This window comes from Pelodiscus sinensis, chromosome 22, assembly GCF_052426305.1.
Source record: "Pelodiscus sinensis isolate ZL-2025 chromosome 22, ASM5242630v1, whole genome shotgun sequence".
NCBI classification, from domain to species: domain Eukaryota; kingdom Metazoa; phylum Chordata; order Testudines; family Trionychidae; genus Pelodiscus; species Pelodiscus sinensis.
Genome location: NC_143073.1, coordinates 27471288 through 27490066, shown reverse-complemented (window position 1 = coordinate 27490066; position 18779 = coordinate 27471288). Strand labels below are relative to the sequence as shown.

Here is an 18779-nt window from a genome sequence, read left to right as displayed (position 1 = left end):
AGCTCTGGGAGGGGAGTGAGGGCTAGTGGTTAGAGCTGGGCGGGGCTGGGAGCCAGGATTCCTGGCTATCAGAGGGGGAGCAAAAGCAGCGAGGAGTTCTGTGCTTTCGTGGGTCTTCTGCTCCAACACTTCGGTTCGTCTATAAGGTGCCACAGGATCCTCACCGCTTTTGCAGGATTCCTGGGTTCTCTCCCCAGCTCTGGGAGGGGGGTGGGGGCTAGTGGTTAGAGCTGAGCGGGGCTGGGAGCCAGGATCCTGGTCCCAGCATCTCTGATGCTCCTCCCAGACTCTCGCTGCCGGAACGAGCCCCCCCAGGTGAAAGCGGCGCCCGTCCTGGTGTACGAGAACCTGCCCCCGACAGCCTGTGCCGGGGGGGCGGTGAGTGACAAGGGCTCAGCCCCGCCCCCTCCTCTGCGGCCCCTGCCTGGGGGTCTCACAAACCCAGGGTCCCTCTGAGTCGGCCGAGATCCCCTTGGGGCCGGGGGGGGACATTTCTGGAGTCTGGTTTTAACACCCCTCTTCCCTCCCTCCGCTCTAGGCCCCACCCAGGAGCCCCCCTGATCCTGGCCCCACGTACGAGGTGAGCCCTTGCCCCGGCCCAGCATCCTCGCCCCAGGGGTTCGGGCCCAGTGGGGGGAGGGGGAGGGGGAGCTGTCCCCCAAACCCGCTGGCTGAGGAGGGGGCTGGTTATCTCACCCCAGAGCTGGGGGGGCAGCGGAAGCCTGAGGGACCAGCCGGGATGGGCTGGGGGCCAGCACTGAGTGGGGGGGGCTGCAGAGCCCCCGTGGGGAGAGGTGGGGGGCTGGGCCGTGCAGGGGGGTCCCCGGTTCTCTGCGGGGGCATCTCTGGCTGACCCGTCCCTGTCGCCCCCAGACGCTGCAGCCGCGACAGCCGGACGTGTACGAGGAGCTGAAGTGACCCCCCCAACCCTCTTCCCCGGCCCCCCAGTGCATGCTGGGAAAGGCGTCTCCGGGGCCTAGTCCCCAGGCCAGGCGGGGGGGGGGGGGAGCTGCGCTAATCCCCCCTCCTCTGGGGGGAGGGTTCCAGGTGTCCGGGATTCAACCCGACAGTCCGGTTTGGGGGCCTCTGTCCAGTGAAACATCCAGAAAATCCCAGAGATGCTCAGTGGCCGGGATTTCCTGGGTTTCCGGCGGGCGCCGAGGGAAGCCGGGCGGGGGCTGGGCACCGAGGGGCTCACGGGCCCCTGGCTCTGCCGCTCACAGACCCTGCCCCAAGGGGAGCCACTGCAGGGGCCATTGGGGGGGACGGGGACCGAGGCTGGGAGCTGAACTCACAGCTTGGGGGTGGAGGCGAGCCAGAAGAGGGGGAGGGGGTGACAGGCGGGGGCTGGACCCACGGGGGCGGCCGGGGCGGGTTCAGGAGTCGGGCTCCGGGCAGCGTCTCCCCAGTTTAGTTTCCAGGTTCCCCATCGCCCTGTTCACTCCAGCGCCTCCTGCTCCGGCGCCGGGCAATAAACAGCCGGCTGTCTCGTCACGCCCGGGCGTGCTGGGGCTGGGTGGAGGGGTCGAGACTGAGTCTTAGCCCTGCATCCCCCTGCACCCAGACCCCCCAGAGCCTGCCCCCTGCACCCCAAACTCCTGCCCCAGGCTCAGCCCAGAGCCCCTTCCACACTGGAAATCTCTGAGCCCAGGGGTTCTCAAACCTTGTGATACCGCAACCCCCTGAAATGCTAAACAAATTTGTGGGACCCCCCCCCACCAGTGTTGTTAAACAAAATAAAAGGGGGGGTGGAGCTAAAGTTGTTAAGCAAAAGTTGCACCAATTTGTCCAGTTTGGACTCCACCCAGCCCTCCCCCTGAGCCAGGCCCCCCAGCACCCCCATCCCAGTGCACCCCCCCTTCCCCTGAGCCAGGCCCCTCAGCACCCCCATCCCACTGCACCCCCTCCCCCGGAGCCAGGCCCCCCAGCACCCCCATCCCAGTGCACCCCCCTTCCCCTGAGCCAGGCCCCCCAGTACCCCCCATCCCAGTGCGCCCCCTCCCCCTGAGCCAGGCCCCCCAGCACCCCCATCCCAGTGCACCCCCCCTTCCCCTGAGCCAGGCCCCCCAGCACCCCCATCCCAGTGCGCCCCCTCCCCCTGAGCCAGGCCCCCAGCACTCCCATCCCAGTGCACCCCCCTCCCCCTGAGCCAGGTCCCCCTAGCGCCCCCCCCATCCCAGTGCACCCCCCACCCCGAGGCAGACATCCTCAGCGTCCAAGAGCCTGCTCCAATCTAACCCCCCCCCCCCCCCTCCCGCTATTTCAGGGTTTGACCGGACGGAGCCGGCGGGAGACACAAACCGGATCCAGCTGCGCCCCCTGCCTGAGCCCCTCCCCCGCCCTCATAGAAGCGAGTGGGGGGGGGCCTCGGGGAAGGGGGCGGGGCCAGGGTGTTTGGGTTTGAGGTGGATCCTGGATTGCACTTAAAGACGTGACCTGGGGCTGCAGGAGGCTGGGGACCCTCCCTCCCTCCCCACGGCAGCTACTTCCCCTTTGCGGGGAGACTCCACGAGTTCTCACGCTCCTTCACAGCCCCCCCCCCCCCCCCCCCCATTGCTGGCCCAGCCCAGTGAAGTTTCCTGCCTGGTCTCCACTTGCTGGAACCAGCCCTGGCTTGGGGTGGGCCCAGGGCGGGTGGCAGAGGCAGGAGGGGCTGGCAGGGAGGGGAGGGGCCTGCCCCCAAGGCTACTGTCTCGGAGTGGGGGGAGTCCCCGGACCTGCCCCCCCAGCCTCTCGGGGGGGGGGAGACCCTGGGGGGACCCTGCCCCTTTCCCCCTCCCCCCCCTCCCCACTCCTCCTAGCCCCTCCCAGACTGACCCTTCCCCCTCCCCACTCCTCCTAGCCCCTCCCAGACTGATCCTTCCCCCGCCCCAGGCCCTCTCTGCTGTCAGCTGGGCCTCCGGACCTGGGAGCCCAAACCTCCCTCCCCAGTGAGTCACACCCAGCCTCCCCCCCGCCCATTGCAGGTAGTGCTGCAGTGCCCGGGGAAACTGAGGCACACACCCACAATGCAGCAAGCAGAGTGAAGACAGGGCTACAGCAGAGCACAACACCCCACTGCGTCACCCCCACAAGCGCCGAGAGCCCCCGCGCTCCCTGGGGCCAGGACCCCCAGGCCGGGAAGGGATCGGGGGCTGAACGTGGCTGGGCAGCCACCAGGGGGAGCCACAGCCCCAGGAGGGACGGTTTTGCTCAGGACTGAGCCCCATGGGGGAGTCCTCCCCCCCCCCGCTCCCCACCCCACCTCCTCTGGCCCCACCCCTGCCGGTGGCCCCCCCCTGCTCCCCACCCCACAGCCCCTAGCCTCACCCCTGCCGGTGCCCCCCCCGCTCCCCACCCCACAGCCCCTAGCCTCACCCCTGCCGGTGCCCCCTCCCCACACCTCACCCCATAGCCCCTAGCCCCACCCCTGCCAGTGCCCCCTCCCCACACCTCACCCCATAGCCCCTAGCCCCACCCCTGCCGGTGCCCCCTCCCCACACCTCACCCCACAGCCCCTAGCCCCACCCCTGCCAGTGCCCCCTCCCCACACCTCACCCCATAGCCCCTAGCCCCACCCCTGCTGGTGCGCCCCCCCGCTCCTCACCCCACAGCCCCTAGCCCCACCCCTGCCGGTGCCCCCTCCCCACACCTCACCCCACAGCCCCTAGCCCCACCCCTGCCGGTGCCCCTCACTCCCAGCCTGACTGAGGAAGAGGGGAGTTTTGGGGGTTTGGGGGCTCCATGCAGAGGGGTTCTCAGTGCCGGATGTTACTGGGGTGACCCCCCCTTTCCTCCCCGGTTCTCGGGAGCAGGTCCCACTCACGGGGGCCTGGGCGCCTGCTGGTTTTCACGTGGAAGGAGATCCTGGTCCCCAGCGGGGATGTTCTGTAGTCGGGATCCCCACCCCCCGGCTGCAGTCCCTGGCTCCTAACCCATATACACGGGCGGCGCCTCCGCCTGGCCGGCCCTGGACACAGGCACGGAGCCTCGGGAGACGCCAGGAATAAAATCGGCCCAGCAGTGACCCGGCTCTCGCCCCAGGGCAGCGACTCCGCACGATACACCCTGCACGGCTCGCTGGTTGCACGCGAGGGACACGCCTGTACTCAGCGCCGTGCACACACAGGGCGGAACCACCCACAGGGACTAGCAGCCACGCAGAGTACACAGAGCTCACGGGAACCCGTCTAGCCGCATTGCACCACGTGTCCCCCCACAGGGGCCCTGCTCCGTACCCACAGGCCAGGACACTGGCAGGGCCAGGCGGAGAGGAGGGTCTCTGCAGGGGGTGTTAGTGCAAGCTGAGCAGCTGTGACATAGTGGGGGGGGGGCTGGACACTCGGGGGGGGGCTGTACAGTCGATGGGGGGGCTGGACACTCGGGGGGGCTGGATACTTGGGGGGGCTGTACAGTCGATGGGGCTGGATACTCAGGGAGGGGCTGGACAGTCGGAGGGGCTGGACACTCGGGGGGGGGCTGTCTACTTTTGTGGACCTGGGCCCTGTCTGTTGGGCCTTCCCTGGTCGCTGTGGGGCTGTGGGTGACCCCTGCTGGCCCGTGTCTAAGCACTGCCCGGCGGGGGGGGGGGGGGGGGGGCTTACAGGCGCGGTCGGCAAAGGCTTCCCTTATCACCGTGCTGCGTCTAGACTGCCCAGTGGGCCGGATCAGCTCATTGTCGGCGCAGCGCGGAGCCATGTTTATTTGAATGCAGGGGGGATTATTTAAATCCCCGCTTCATTGACTGTGCAGTAAACTACTGACCGTGGCTCCGTCGATGGAGCCGTGGGGTCCAGACACACCCCTGAGAAGGGGTCCAGACACAGGCCATGGGGTCCAGACACACCCCTGAGAAGGGGTTCAGACACAGGCCGTGGGGTCCAGACACACCCCTGAGAAGGGGTTCAGACACAGGCCGTGGGGTCCAGACACACCCCTGAGAAGGGGTCCAGACTCACCCCTGAGAAGGGGTTCAGACACAGGCCGTGGGTCCAGACACACCCCTGAGAAGGGGTCCAGACACACCCCTGAGAAGGGGTTCAGACACAGGCCGCAGGGTCCAGACACACCCCTGAGAAGGGGTTCAGACCCAGGCCGTGGGGTCCAGACACACCCCTGAGAAGGGGTTCAGACACAGGCCGCGGGGTCCAGACACACCCCTGAGAAGGGGTCCAGACACAGGCCGTGGGGTCCAGACACACCCCTGAGAAGGGGTCCAGACACAGGCCGTGGGGTCCAGACACACCCCTGAGAAGGGGTTCAGACACAGGCCGCGGGGTCCAGACTCACCCCTGAGAAGGGGTTCAGACCCAGGCCGTGGGGTCCAGACTCACCCCTGAGAAGGGGTCCAGACCCAGGCCGCGGGGTCCAGACACACCCCTGAGAAGGGGTTCAGACACAGGCCGTGGGGTCCAGACACACCCCTGAGAAGGGGTTCAGACCCAGGCCGCGGGGTCCAGACACACCCCTGAGAAGGGGTCCAGACCCAGGCCGTGGGGTCCAGACACACCCCTGAGAACGGGTTCAGACACAGGCCGTGGGGTCCAGACACACCCCTGAGAAGGGGTTCAGACCCAGGCCGCGGGGTCCAGACACACCCCTGAGAAGGGGTTCAGACACAGGCCGCGGGGTCCAGACACACCCCTGAGAAGGGGTCCAGACACAGGCCGTGGGGTCCAGACACACCCCTGAGAAGGGGTTCAGACACAGGCCGTGGGGTCCAGACACACCCCTGAGAAGGGGTCCAGACACAGGCCGCGGGGTCCAGACACACCCCTGAGAAGGGGTCCAGACACAGGCCGCGGGGTCCAGACACACCCCTGAGAAGGGGTCCAGACCCAGGCCGTGGGGTCCAGACACACCCCTGAGAAGGGGTCCAGACACAGGCCGTGGGGTCCAGACACACCCCTGAGAAGGGGTTCAGACCCAGGCCGTGGGGTCCAGACACACCCCTGAGAAGGGGTTCAGACCCAGGCCGCGGGGTCCAGACACACCCCTGAGAAGGGGTTCAGACCCAGGCCGTGGGGTCCAGACTCACCCCTGAGAAGGGGTCCAGACACAGGCCGCGGGGTCCAGACACACCCCTGAGAAGGGGTTCAGACCCAGGCCGTGGGGTCCAGACACACCCCTGAGAAGGGGTTCAGACCCAGGCCGTGGGGTCCAGACTCACCCCTGAGAAGGGGTCCAGACACAGGCCGCGGGGTCCAGACACACCCCTGAGAAGGGATTCAGACCCAGGCCGCGGGGTCCAGACACACCCCTGAGAAGGGGTTCAGACACAGGCCGCGGGGTCCAGACACACCCCTGAGAAGGGGTCCAGACACAGGCCGTGGGGTCCAGACACACCCCTGAGAAGGGGTTCAGACACAGGCCGCGGGGTCCAGACACACCCCTGAGAAGGGGTTCAGACACAGGCCGCGGGGTCCAGACACACCCCTGAGAAGGGGTCCAGACACAGGCCGCGGGGTCCAGACACACCCCTGAGAAGGGGTTCAGACCCAGGCCGTGGGGTCCAGACACACCCCTGAGAAGGGGTTCAGACCCAGGCCGTGGGGTCCAGACACACCCCTGAGAAGGGGTCCAGACTCACCCCTGAGAAGGGGTCCAGACACACCCCTGAGAAGGGGTTCAGACCCAGGCCGTGGGGTCCAGACTCACCCCTGAGAAGGGGTCCAGACACAGGCCGCGGGGTCCAGACACACCCCTGAGAAGGGGTTCAGACACAGGCCGCAGGGTCCAGACACACCCCTGAGAAGGGGTTCAGACACAGGCCGCGGGGTCCAGACACACCCCTGAGAAGGGGTTCAGACCCAGGCTGTGGGGTCCAGACACACCCCTGAGAAGGGGTCCAGACACAGGCCGCGGGGTCCAGACACACCCCTGAGAAGGGGTCCAGACACAGGCCGCGGGGTCCAGACACACCCCTGAGAAGGGGTTCAGACACAGGCCGCAGGGTCCAGACACACCCCTGAGAAGGGGTTCAGACACAGGCCGTGGGGTCCAGACACACCCCTGAGAAGGGGTCCAGACACAGGCCGCGGGGTCCAGACACACCCCTGAGAAGGGGTCCAGACACAGGCCGTGGGGTCCAGACTCACCCCTGAGAAGGGGTTCAGACCCAGGCCGTGGGGTCCAGACACACCCCTGAGAAGGGGTTCAGACCCAGGCCGTGGGGTCCAGACACACCCCTGAGAAGGGGTCCAGACACAGGCCGCAGGGTCCAGACACACCCCTGAGAAGGGGTCCAGACACAGGCCGTGGGGTCCAGACACACCCCTGAGAAGGGGTCCAGACACAGGCCGCGGGGTCCAGACACACCCCTGAGAAGGGGTCCAGACACAGGCCGCAGGGTCCAGACACACCCCTGAGAAGGGGTTCAGACCCAGGCCGTGGGGTCCAGACACACCCCTGAGAAGGGGTCCAGACACAGGCCGTGGGGTCCAGACACACCCCTGAGAAGGGGTTCAGACCCAGGCCGCAGGGTCCAGACACACCCCTGAGAAGGGGTCCAGACACAGGCCGTGGGGTCCAGACACACCCCTGAGAAGGGGTTCAGACCCAGGCCGCGGGGTCCAGACACACCCCTGAGAAGGGGTCCAGACACAGGCCGCAGGGTCCAGACACACCCCTGAGAAGGGGTCCAGACACAGGCCGTGGGGTCCAGACACACCCCTGAGAAGGGGTTCAGACCCAGGCCGTGGGGTCCAGACACACCCCTGAGAAGGGGTTCAGACCCAGGCCGTGGGGTCCAGACACACCCCTGAGAAGGGGTTCAGACACAGGCCGTGGGGTCCAGACACACCCCTGAGAAGGGGTTCAGACACAGGCCGTGGGGTCCAGACTCACCCCTGAGAAGGGGTCCAGACCCAGGCCGTGGGGTCCAGACACACCCCTGAGAAGGGGTTCAGACCCAGGCCGCGGGGTCCAGACACACCCCTGAGAAGGGGTTCAGACACAGGCCGCGGGGTCCAGACACACCCCTGAGAAGGGGTTCAGACCCAGGCCGTGGGGTCCAGACACACCCCTGAGAAGGGGTTCAGACCCAGGCCGTGGGGTCCAGACACACCCCTGAGAAGGGGTCCAGACACAGGCCGTGGGGTCCAGACACACCCCTGAGAAGGGGTCCAGACACAGGCCGTGGGGTTCAGACACACTCCTGAGAAGGGGTCCAGACACAGGCCGTGGGGTCCAGACACACCCCTGAGAAGGGGTCCAGACCCAGGCTGCGGGGTCCAGACACACCCCTGAGAAGGGGTCCAGACACAGGCCGCAGGGTCCAGACACACCCCTGAGAAGGGGTCCAGACACAGGCCGCGGGGTCCAGACACACCCCTGAGAAGGGGTTCAGACCCAGGCCGCGGGGTCCAGACACACCCCTGAGAAGGGGTCCAGACACAGGCCGCGGGGTCCAGACACACCCCTGAGAAGGGGTCCAGACACAGGCCGCGGGGTCCAGACACACCCCTGAGAAGGGGTTCAGACCCAGGCCGCGGGGTCCAGACACACCCCTGAGAAGGGGTTCAGACCCAGGCCGCGGGGTCCAGACACACCCCTGAGAAGGGGTTCAGACACAGGCCGCGGGGTCCAGACACACCCCTGAGAAGGGGTTCAGACCCAGGCCGTGGGGTCCAGACACACCCCTGAGAAGGGGTTCAGACCCAGGCCGTGGGGTCCAGACACACCCCTGAGAAGGGGTTCAGACCCAGGCCGCGGGGTCCAGACACACCCCTGAGAAGGGGTTCAGACCCAGGCCGCGGGGTCCAGACACACCCCTGAGAAGGGGTCCAGACACAGGCCGCGGGGTCCAGACACACCCCTGAGAAGGGGTCCAGACACAGGCCGCGGGGTCCAGACACACCCCTGAGAAGGGGTTCAGACCCAGGCCGCGGGGTCCAGACACACCCCTGAGAAGGGGTTCAGACACAGGCCGCGGGGTCCAGACACACCCCTGAGAAGGGGTTCAGACCCAGGCCGTGGGGTCCAGACACACCCCTGAGAAGGGGTCCAGACCCAGGCCGTGGGGTCCAGACACACCCCTGAGAAGGGGTTCAGACCCAGGCCGTGGGGTCCAGACACACCCCTGAGAAGGGGTCCAGACACAGGCCGCGGGGTCCAGACACACCCCTGAGAAGGGGTTCAGACCCAGGCCGTGGGGTCCAGACACACCCCTGAGAAGGGGTTCAGACCCAGGCCGTGGGGTCCAGACACACCCCTGAGAAGGGGTTCAGACCCAGGCCGCGGGGTCCAGACACACCCCTGAGAAGGGGTTCAGACCCAGGCCGTGGGGTCCAGACACACCCCTGAGAAGGGGTTCAGACCCAGGCCGCGGGGTCCAGACTCACCCCTGAGAAGGGGTTCAGACCCAGGCCGTGGGGTCCAGACACACCCCTGAGGAGGGGTCCAGACCCAGGCCGTGGGGTCCAGACACACCCCTGAGAAGGGGTTCAGACCCAGGCCGCGGGGTCCAGACACACCCCTGAGAAGGGGTTCAGACCCAGGCCGTGGGGTCCAGACACACCCCTGAGAAGGGGTTCAGACACAGGCCGCGGGGTCCAGACACACCCCTGAGAAGGGGTTCAGACCCAGGCCGTGGGGTCTAGACACACCCCTGAGAAGGGGTTCAGACACAGGCCGCGGGGTCCAGACACACCCCTGAGAAGGGGTTCAGACACAGGCCGCGGGGTCCAGACACACCCCTGAGAAGGGGTTCAGACACAGGCCGTGGGGTCCAGACACACCCCTGAGAAGGGGTCCAGACACAGGCCGCGGGGTCCAGACACACCCCTGAGAAGGGGTTCAGACCCAGGCCGTGGGGTCCAGACACACCCCTGAGAAGGGGTCCAGACACAGGCCGCGGGGTCCAGACACACCCCTGAGAAGGGGTTCAGACACAGGCCGCGGGGTCCAGACACACCCCTGAGAAGGGGTCCAGACACAGGCCGTGGGGTCCAGACACACCCCTGAGAAGGGGTTCAGACCCAGGCCGTGGGGTCCAGACACACCCCTGAGAAGGGGTTCAGACACAGGCCGCGGGGTCCAGACACACCCCTGAGAAGGGGTTCAGACCCAGGCCGCGGGGTCCAGACACACCCCTGAGAAGGGGTCCAGACACAGGCCGTGGGGTCCAGACACACCCCTGAGAAGGGGTTCAGACCCAGGCCGTGGGGTCCAGACACACCCCTGAGAAGGGGTTCAGACACAGGCCGCGGGGTCCAGACACACCCCTGAGAAGGGGTTCAGACCCAGGCCGCGGGGTCCAGACACACCCCTGAGAAGGGGTTCAGACACAGGCCGCGGGGTCCAGACACACCCCTGAGAAGGGGTTCAGACCCAGGCCGCGGGGGTCCAGACACACCCCTGAGAAGGGGTTCAGACACAGGCCGTGGGGTCCAGACACACCCCTGAGAAGGGGATCAGACCCAGGCCGTGGGGTCCAGACACACTCCTGAGAAGGGGTTCAGACCCAGGCCGTGGGGTCCAGACACACCCCTGAGAAGGGGTTCAGACACAGGCCGCGGGGTCCAGACACACCCCTGAGAAGGGGTTCAGACCCAGGCCGTGGGGTCCAGACACACCCCTGAGAAGGGGTCCAGACCCAGGCCGCGGGGTCCAGACACACCCCTGAGAAGGGGTTCAGACACAGGCCGTGGGGTCCAGACACACCCCTGAGAAGGGGTTCAGACCCAGGCCGCGGGGTCCAGACACACCCCTGAGAAGGGGTCCAGACCCAGGCCGCGGGGTCCAGACACACCCCTGAGAAGGGGTTCAGACACAGGCCGCGGGGTCCAGACACACCCCTGAGAAGGGGTCCAGACACAGGCCGCGGGGTCCAGACACACCCCTGAGAAGGGGTTCAGACCCTGGCCGCGGGGTCCAGACACACCCCTGAGAAGGGGTTCAGACACAGGCCGCGGGGTCCAGACACACCCCTGAGAAGGGGTTCAGACACAGGCCGTGGGGTCCAGACACACCCCTGAGAAGGGGTTCAGACACAGGCCGCGGGGTCCAGACACACCCCTGAGAAGGGGTTCAGACCCAGGCCGTGGGGTCCAGACACACCCCTGAGAAGGGGTCCAGACACAGGCCGTGGGGTCCAGACACACCCCTGAGAAGGGGTCCAGACACAGGCCGTGGGGTCCAGACACACCCCTGAGAAGGGGTTCAGACACAGGCCGCGGGGTCCAGACACACCCCTGAGAAGGGGTTCAGACCCAGGCCGCGGGGTCCAGACACACCCCTGAGAAGGGGTTCAGACCCAGGCCGCGGGGTCCAGACTCACCCCTGAGAAGGGGTTCAGACCCAGGCCGTGGGGTCCAGACACACCCCTGAGAAGGGGTTCAGACCCAGGCCGTGGGGTCCAGACACACCCCTGAGAAGGGGTTCAGACCCAGGCCGCGGGGTCCAGACACACCCCTGAGAAGGGGTTCAGACCCAGGCCGCGGGGTCCAGACACACCCCTGAGAAGGGGTCCAGACACAGGCCGTGGGGTCCAGACACACCCCTGAGAAGGGGTTCAGACCCAGGCCGCGGGGTCCAGACACACCCCTGAGAAGGGGTTCAGACCCAGGCCGCGGGGTCCAGACACACCCCTGAGAAGGGGTCCAGACCCAGGCCGTGGGGTCCAGACACACCCCTGAGAAGGGGTTCAGACACAGGCCGCGGGGTCCAGACTCACCCCTGAGAAGGGGTCCAGACACAGGCCGTGGGGTCCAGACACACCCCTGAGAAGGGGTCCAGACCCAGGCCGCGGGGTCCAGACTCACCCCTGAGAAGGGGTTCAGACCCAGGCCGTGGGGTCCAGACTCACCCCTGAGAAGGGGTTCAGACACAGGCCGCGGGGTCCAGACACACCCCTGAGAAGGGGTCCAGACACAGGCCGTGGGGTCCAGACACACCCCTGAGAAGGGGTTCAGACCCAGGCCGCGGGGTCCAGACACACCCCTGAGAAGGGGTTCAGACCCAGGCCGCGGGGTCCAGACACACCCCTGAGAAGGGGTCCAGACCCAGGCCGCGGGGTCCAGACACACCCCTGAGAAGGGGTTCAGACACACCCCTGAGAAGGGGTTCAGACACAGGCCGTGGGGTCCAGACACACCCCTGAGAAGGGGTCCAGACACAGGCCGTGGGGTCCAGACACACCCCTGAGAAGGGGTCCAGACACAGGCCGTGGGGTCCAGCCTCACCCCTGAGAAGGGGTCCAGACCCAGGCCGTGGGGTCCAGACACACCCCTGAGAAGGGGTTCAGACCCAGGCCGCGGGGTCCAGACACACCCCTGAGAAGGGGTTCAGACACAGGCCGCGGGGGGCTGCCTGGGGGGAGGGGTGTCGGGGGTTGGAGAAGGGCCAGTCTTGGCTGGGCAAACGTGCAGAGAAGGGATTAATCGGGCACTGGGGGATCGGGGCCTGTGTCCCCTGCCCCAGGGGTCTGAGGCTGCCGGCCCCTCACTCCGGTGGCCAATGGAACCCGGGCCGGGCTGTCATGAGCAGCAATAACCCCCCGTTCTACTGGCTGGCGCAGTCACATCTTGCTGCTGTTACCTGCAGAGACACTGGCGGGGGGGGGGGGGCTGTTGCTGGGGGCACTGGGGGCTGGGCTGGCAGACGTGGGTCAGATGGGATGGGGGGGCAGAGCCTGAGATGCTGGGCTGGGGGGGGGCCAGGCCGACAGACCTGAGGGATCCGTTGCTGGGTTCAAAGCCCCATAACCCTCCTGTGGGGCTGGCCAGGGGTCGCTCTGGGCTGGGGAACAGGCTGGGCTAGGCCCTTGGGAGTGGGGACCCGGGGTCCAGAGGGAGGGGCCCCCCCGAGGGGCTCACAGCAGAAGCAGGCGGCTGGAGGCCCTGAGAGGCGCCGTGTCGGAGGCAGAGGGGCAGCCCCCCCAGGTGGGAATGGGCCCCCCAAGAGGGTCGCTGCACTGGAGGGGGATCCCCGAGAATGGGTTGCCCCACGGGATGGCGTGGTTCTCCCTGGGGATGCACATGACACCTGCCCCCAGCCCCCAGCCCTGGGCTCCCTCACTGCCCTGGCCGGCTTCCAAGGCAGTGTGGCTGAGTGGGGGGGGCCTGTCACCCCTGGGGTGGCGCTGGCCGGGCCGGGCTGGCGGGTGGGGACCAAGGGCCCATCTACCCGGCCTCCCGTCAGCGCCCTGAGGACGTTACAGGAAAAGCTGCAGTTGCTGGTGTGGCAAGAACTGGCCTGCGGGGGGGGGGGGGGGGGGGTGTGTGCGTGCGTGTGTGCGTGTACCCAAAGCCTGGAGCTGTGAGCTTCCCCCAGCAGTGTCATGTCAGTGCTGGGGCACCCCATGCATGTTAAAGAGGCCATGATGTGCATGGTGGCGGGGGGGGGGGGGGGTGGTGGTTCAGGGGACATCGTCCCAGCCAGGACGGGCCCGGGGGGGTTGGGTGGATGTGCCATGAATTGGGATGATTTTCGGGAACCTGCCTTCCTGGCCTCCAGCTGTGGCTGCCCTGGCACCTCCAGGAAAGGGGGAAGGGAGGGGGAATCTGCTGGGGGCACCGGGGGGGGGGGGCAGGAGCTGGATTATACCCTCCCTGCCTGCCCCCCCATACCCTGCAGGCCCCACAGAACCTCCCAGCCTCATGCAGCCCCCTTTCCCGTCAGCCCCCCCAGCCTGAGACACACCCCCATTCCCCCTCCCCCGCTGTTATCACACAGCCCCCCCCTTTCCCTCCCCCATCCAGCCCCCCGCATCCAGTACCCCACTTCTGCTTCCCCTCCCTTATCACATAGGCCGGCCCTTCCCCCATCCACCCCTCTCCTCCCCCATCCAGCCTCCACTTCCCCTTCCCCTCCCCTTACCACATAGGTTGGCCCTTCCCCTCCCCCATCCACCCTCCCCCATCCAGCCCCCCACTTCCCCTTCCCCTCCCCCCATAAATCTCCCTGCGTCTCCCCCCCACGCTGGCCTGTGGGCACCAGCTCATGCCTGGGGCTGGGGGAGGGGGAGGGGCCCCCGTGGCAGCATGGAGGAGCCAAACCTGCCCCCCCCAATCTCCGGGTTCGTGGCTCCCCTGGCGCCGCCTGCCCCTCCCCCTCACAGCCGGGCGGGGCAGGTCCCCGCGATGAGGAAGCCGCCCAAGGCCGTTCGCGGGGCAGAGTCCCCCGGTGACGCCTGTTCCACGCTGGCCCTGCCGGGGACCCAGGGGACCGGGCGCTGGGCAGCCCCCCCCCAGCCACGTCCGTCCCCGGCCTGCTCCCGCACTGGGGGGGCCCAGGGGTCCGGGCGCTGGGCAGCCCCCCCCAGCCGCGTCCGTCCCCGGCCTGCTCCCGCACTGGGGGGGCCCAGGGGTCCGGGCGCTGGGCAGCCCCCCCCAGCCGCGTCCGTCCCCGGCCTGCTCCCGCACTGGGGGGGCCCAGGGGTCCAGGCGCTGCACCCACCCAGACACGCTCCCCAGCAGCCTGCGCCCCAGGGGTGGGCAGGAGTCCCCGGGGGTCGTGGGGGACCCAGGCGTCCGGGCCCCTGCAAGAGCTGGGGGGGGTCAGCCCCTCCCTGTGGGATTCACACCGGGAAGGCCCCCCCCCCCCCTGCAGCGGCCAGGCCTGCCTGTCTGGGTCCGTCTGTCCGGCCCCTCAGGGCGAGGTGTGTGAACCCCCCGCCCCGTGCCGGGAGGGGAGTGTTTGGGGGGCAAGAAGGGGGATTCCTGCCCTGCCTGACTGAGGCCACTTCCCCGGGCCTGGGCCCCTGGTGCCCCCCCTGGTGAGGGGACAGGGCCTGGCCAGTGACTCGGACCTCACAGGGAATGGGGGGGGGCTGCACCCTGGGGCGGTTGGGGGGGAGGGGGGAGGTTTCTCTCCGTTTCCTTTGTCACTTTCCTGCATCGGCGCTAAACAAACCTGCGGCACAAACGGGTTTTTCTTCCTGTCTGGATGGTTGGGCGGGGGGGGGGGGGGGGGAGGAGCTGGATTTCCAGGGATCTGGTTCATTTGGAGAGTCCCTAGTGAAGCTCCATGAGGAGGATCCCCCCCCCTCTAACCACCAGGCCCTCCGCCCCCCCCCCCCAGCCCCGGGGCTGGGGGAGGACCCAGGAGTCCCGGCTCCTTCCTCACCCCCATCCCCAGCACAGGACGGGTCTGTGCGGCTGCTCCCCCAGCCCCTGGCTCTTACACCCATAGAGCACTAGGCCTGGCAGGGACCTCGAGAGCCAGCGAGTCCAGCGTGTGTGCGTGCCGGGGACGGATGTGGCTGGGGGGGGCTGCCCAGCGCCCGATCCCCTGGGTCCCCGGCAGGGCCAGCGTGGGACAGGCCCCCATGGCAGGACCCAGCACCGACTAGACCAGCCCTGAGAGACATTTATCCAACCTGCTCCTGAACATCCCCAGAGACGGGGATTCCACAGCCTCCCTGGGCAACTTATCCCAGGGTTTGACCCCCCTGACAGGCAGGAACTTTTCCCTAATGTCCAACCTAAACCTCCCTGGCTGCAGTTTAAGCCCATTGCTGCTTGTCCTGTCCCCAGAGGCCAGGAAGGACAAGTTTGCTCCCTTCTTCTTATGACACCCTTTCAGATACCTGGAAACCGCTCTCATGTCCCCCCTCAAGCCTTGGCAGGGGAAATGTGGCGGCACCTCGGGGAGGCGGCGCCCCCAGGCCTGCCAGGCAGCTGCCCTCGCGGGGGGGCCGGGGCAGTGAGCGGGTCTGGCTGGGCTTCCCAGGGGCTTTCCTGGGCTGTCACCAGGCCCTCGGGCAGGGCCCCTGCTGGGCCAGGCCCTGGGGTCCCCCCACCCCACCCCCCAGAGCTCCCCAGCTGGACCAGCTGAGCTTAGGCCCCGACACAGACAGCAGCTCCAGGCAGCCTCTGCCAACCAGCCGGTGCCTCCGAGGGGCCGGGGAGCTGGGCCAGGCCAGCCTGGCGCCCCCAGCATGTGCCTTGTCAGCCAGGCACTCGGGCAATGCCCAGGGAGACTCAGGTGCCACCTACCAGTGAGCAGGGCCCACAGCAGGGTGTGTGTTTCCCCGGGTGGTGCACGTCCCCATGGGACTCGGTGCACCTGACAATTATTCCTCACATGGGTGGGAAAAATCTGATCCGGGCAGAGACGATCAGAGAGCTCGTTGCCCCCCAGCACCCTGGCTGGGCCGATGAACCTGCACTGCAGCAGGGCTCAGGCTCAGCAAGAGGGGAAACTGAGTCATGGCCAGGGGGCGACGAAGTGCAGAGTGAGGGACTTTATTCTCCTTGCCCTCCAGTCACCCTGCCCGTGCCTCGGTTTCCCTGGGCGCTGCCCCAACATGCTGAGAGTTGCTGACACTTCCGTAACCTGAGCGGGGGAGGGGGGTGAGCAGGCCACACCTGTTCCCAGCAGAGAGGACAAAGGGCACCGGCTGCATGGAGTGCGTGTGTGCGTGTCGGGGGGGGGGGGGCAGGCCCTGGCTCCGGGCCTCTCTCCCCAGGCTGGGCTGCTCCTGCCCCTGTGCTGCCCAGTCTGTGCCGCGCTGGGAGCCCCCTGGCTGGGGGGGGCAGACCCGGGACTCCCCCCCTGGTGACAGGGGTGAGGGTTAGCCCCAGCCTGCCCCAGTGAGGACGGGGCTGAGCGGCTCCCCCTGGCAGCCCAGGCCCCTGGGCGCGGTGGTGACTCACTCTCGGGGGGGGGGGGGGGTTCCCCCTGCCCTGCCCCTCGGCATCACTACAGGGAACATGTCTCCAGCTGAGCAGCCCTTCCCCCGCCCCATGTGACACTTGGCTGCACCCTGGAGTATCGGTGTCGGCGCTGGCCTGTCCCGGTGTCCCCCCCCCCGGTATCGGTGTGTCCCGGCGCTGGCCCGTCCCGGTGTCCCCCACCCAGTATTGGTGCGTCCCGGCGCTGGCCCATCCCGGTGTCCCCCCCCGGTATCGGTGTGTCCCGGCGCTGGCCCATCCCGGTGTCCCCCCCCGGTATCGGTGTGTCCCAGCGCTGACCCGTCCCGGTGTTCCCCCCCTGGTATCGGTGTATCCCGGCGCTGGCCCGTCCCGGTGTCCCCCCCCCCCCAGTATCGGTGTGTCCCGGCTCTGGCCCGTCCCGGTGTCCCCCCCCCCCGGTATAGGTGTGTCCCAGCACTGACCTCTCCCGGTGTCCCCCCCCGGTATCGGTGTGTCCCGGCTCTGGCCCGTCCCAGTGTCCCCCCTCCGGTATCGGTGTGTCCCGGTGCTGGCCCGTCCCGGTGTCCCACCCCTGGTATCGGTGTGTCCCGGTGCTGGCCCGTACCGGTGTCCCCCCCCCCGGTATCGGTGTGTCCCGGCGCTGGCCCGTCCCTGTGTCCCCCACCGGTATCGGTGTGTCCCGGCACTGGCCCGTCCCGGTGTCCCCCCCAGATATTGGTGTGTCCCGGCGCTGGCCCGTCCTGGTGTCCCCCCCCGGTATCGGTGTGTCCCGGCGCTGGCCCGTCCCGGTGTCCCCCCCCCGGTATCGGTGTGTCCTGGCGCTGACCTGTCCCGGTGTCCCCCCCCGGTATCGCTGTGTCCCAGTGCTGGCCCGTCCCGGTGTCCCCCCCCGGTATCGGTGTGTCCCGGCGCTGGCCCGTCCCGGTGTCCCCCCCCGGTATCGGTGTGTCCCGGCGATGGCCCGTCCCGGTGTCCCCCCCCGGTATCGGTGTGTCCCGGCGCTGGCCCGTCCCGGTGTCCCCCCCCGGTATCGGTGTGTCCCGGCGCTGGCCCGTCCCGGTGTCCCCCCCCGGTATCGGTGTGTCCCGGCGCTGGCCCGTCCCGGTGTCCCCCCCCCCCGGTATCGGTGTGTCCCGGCGCTGACCCGTCCCGGTGTCGTCGTCCCCGGTATCAGTGTGTCCCGGCGCTGGCCCGTCCCGGTGTCCCCCCTCCCGGTATCGGTGTGTCCCGGCGCTGGCCCGTCCCGGTGTCCCCCCCGCCGGTATCGGTGTGTCCTGGCGCTGACCCGTCCTGGTGTCCCACCCCCCGTATCAGTGTGTCCCGGCGCTGGCCTGTCCCAGTGTCCCCCCCGCCAGTATCGGTGTGTCCTGGCGCTGACCCATCCCGGTGTGTCTCCCCTGGTATCGGTGTGTCCTGGCGCTGGCCCGTCCCGGTGTCCCATGCCCCGTATCAGTGTGTCCTGGCGCTGACCCGTCCCGGTGTCCCCCCCCGGTATCGGTGTGTCCCGGCGCTGGCCCGTCCCGGTGTCCCCCCCTGGTATCGGTGTGTCCCGGCGCTGACCCGTCCCGGTGTCCCCCCCCGGTATCGGTGCGTCCTGGCACTGACCCATCCCGGTGTCCCCCCCCGGTATCGGTGTGTCCTGGCGCTGGCCTGTCCCGGTGTCCCCCCCCCCCCGCGGCTCCACCTGGGCTCAGTTGTGAGGCACTTGTGAGAGGGGACAGCGAGCAGGAGAGTGAACGTGGATTCACCAAGGGCGAGTCCTGCCTGGCCAACCCGCCCGGCGTCTCTGCCGAGGTTCCTGGCTCTGGGGGGGGGTCGGGCGGGGGGCTAGCCTGGACTTCAGCAAAGCTTTGACCCGTCTCCCCCGGTGTTCGTGCCGGCGGGTGAGGGCGTCGCATTGGGAACCGGCACTGGGCCGTGGGTACGGAGCCGGCTGGACTGCCGGGCCCCGCGGGCCGTGGTCGAGGGCTGGTGGCAGGCTGGCCGCCGGGTTCTAGCGAGGGCCCCAAGGGTCGGTTCTAGGGCCGGTTTTGTTCAACGTCTTTGTGAATGGATTGCGGCTGACACTGAGCTGGGGGGAGGGGGATACGCTGGGGGGCAGGGAGGGCCCAGAGTGACCTGCACAGACGGGAGGGTTGGGCCACAAGGAAGCTGAGGAGGTTCAACAAGGACAGAGCAGAGTCCGGCCCGTGGGGCGGAGGA

The 18779-nt window shown here is 68.4% G+C and overlaps 1 protein-coding gene across 5 annotated transcripts in view; it reads left to right on the top strand.

Annotated features, from left to right (window-relative positions):
* LOC102459912 (cell adhesion molecule CEACAM8-like) overlaps positions 1 to 2441 on the top strand; it is a 46411-nt gene extending 43970 nt beyond the window's left edge. For 4 of the 5 annotated variants that reach the window (XM_089772664.1, XM_089772663.1, XM_089772662.1 and 1 more), the window contains 3 exons: positions 287 to 378; positions 539 to 580; positions 2267 to 2441. In XM_089772664.1, the coding sequence (XP_089628790.1) occupies positions 287 to 378; positions 539 to 580; positions 2267 to 2404 (272 nt within the window). In that variant the 3' untranslated portion in view covers positions 2405 to 2441. Of the gene's footprint in view, positions 1 to 286; positions 379 to 538; positions 581 to 873; positions 1069 to 2266 lie in introns of those variants that run through there. The other variant, XM_089772661.1, reaches the window with a different exon arrangement.
* The last annotated feature ends 16338 nt before the right edge of the window (positions 2442 to 18779 follow it).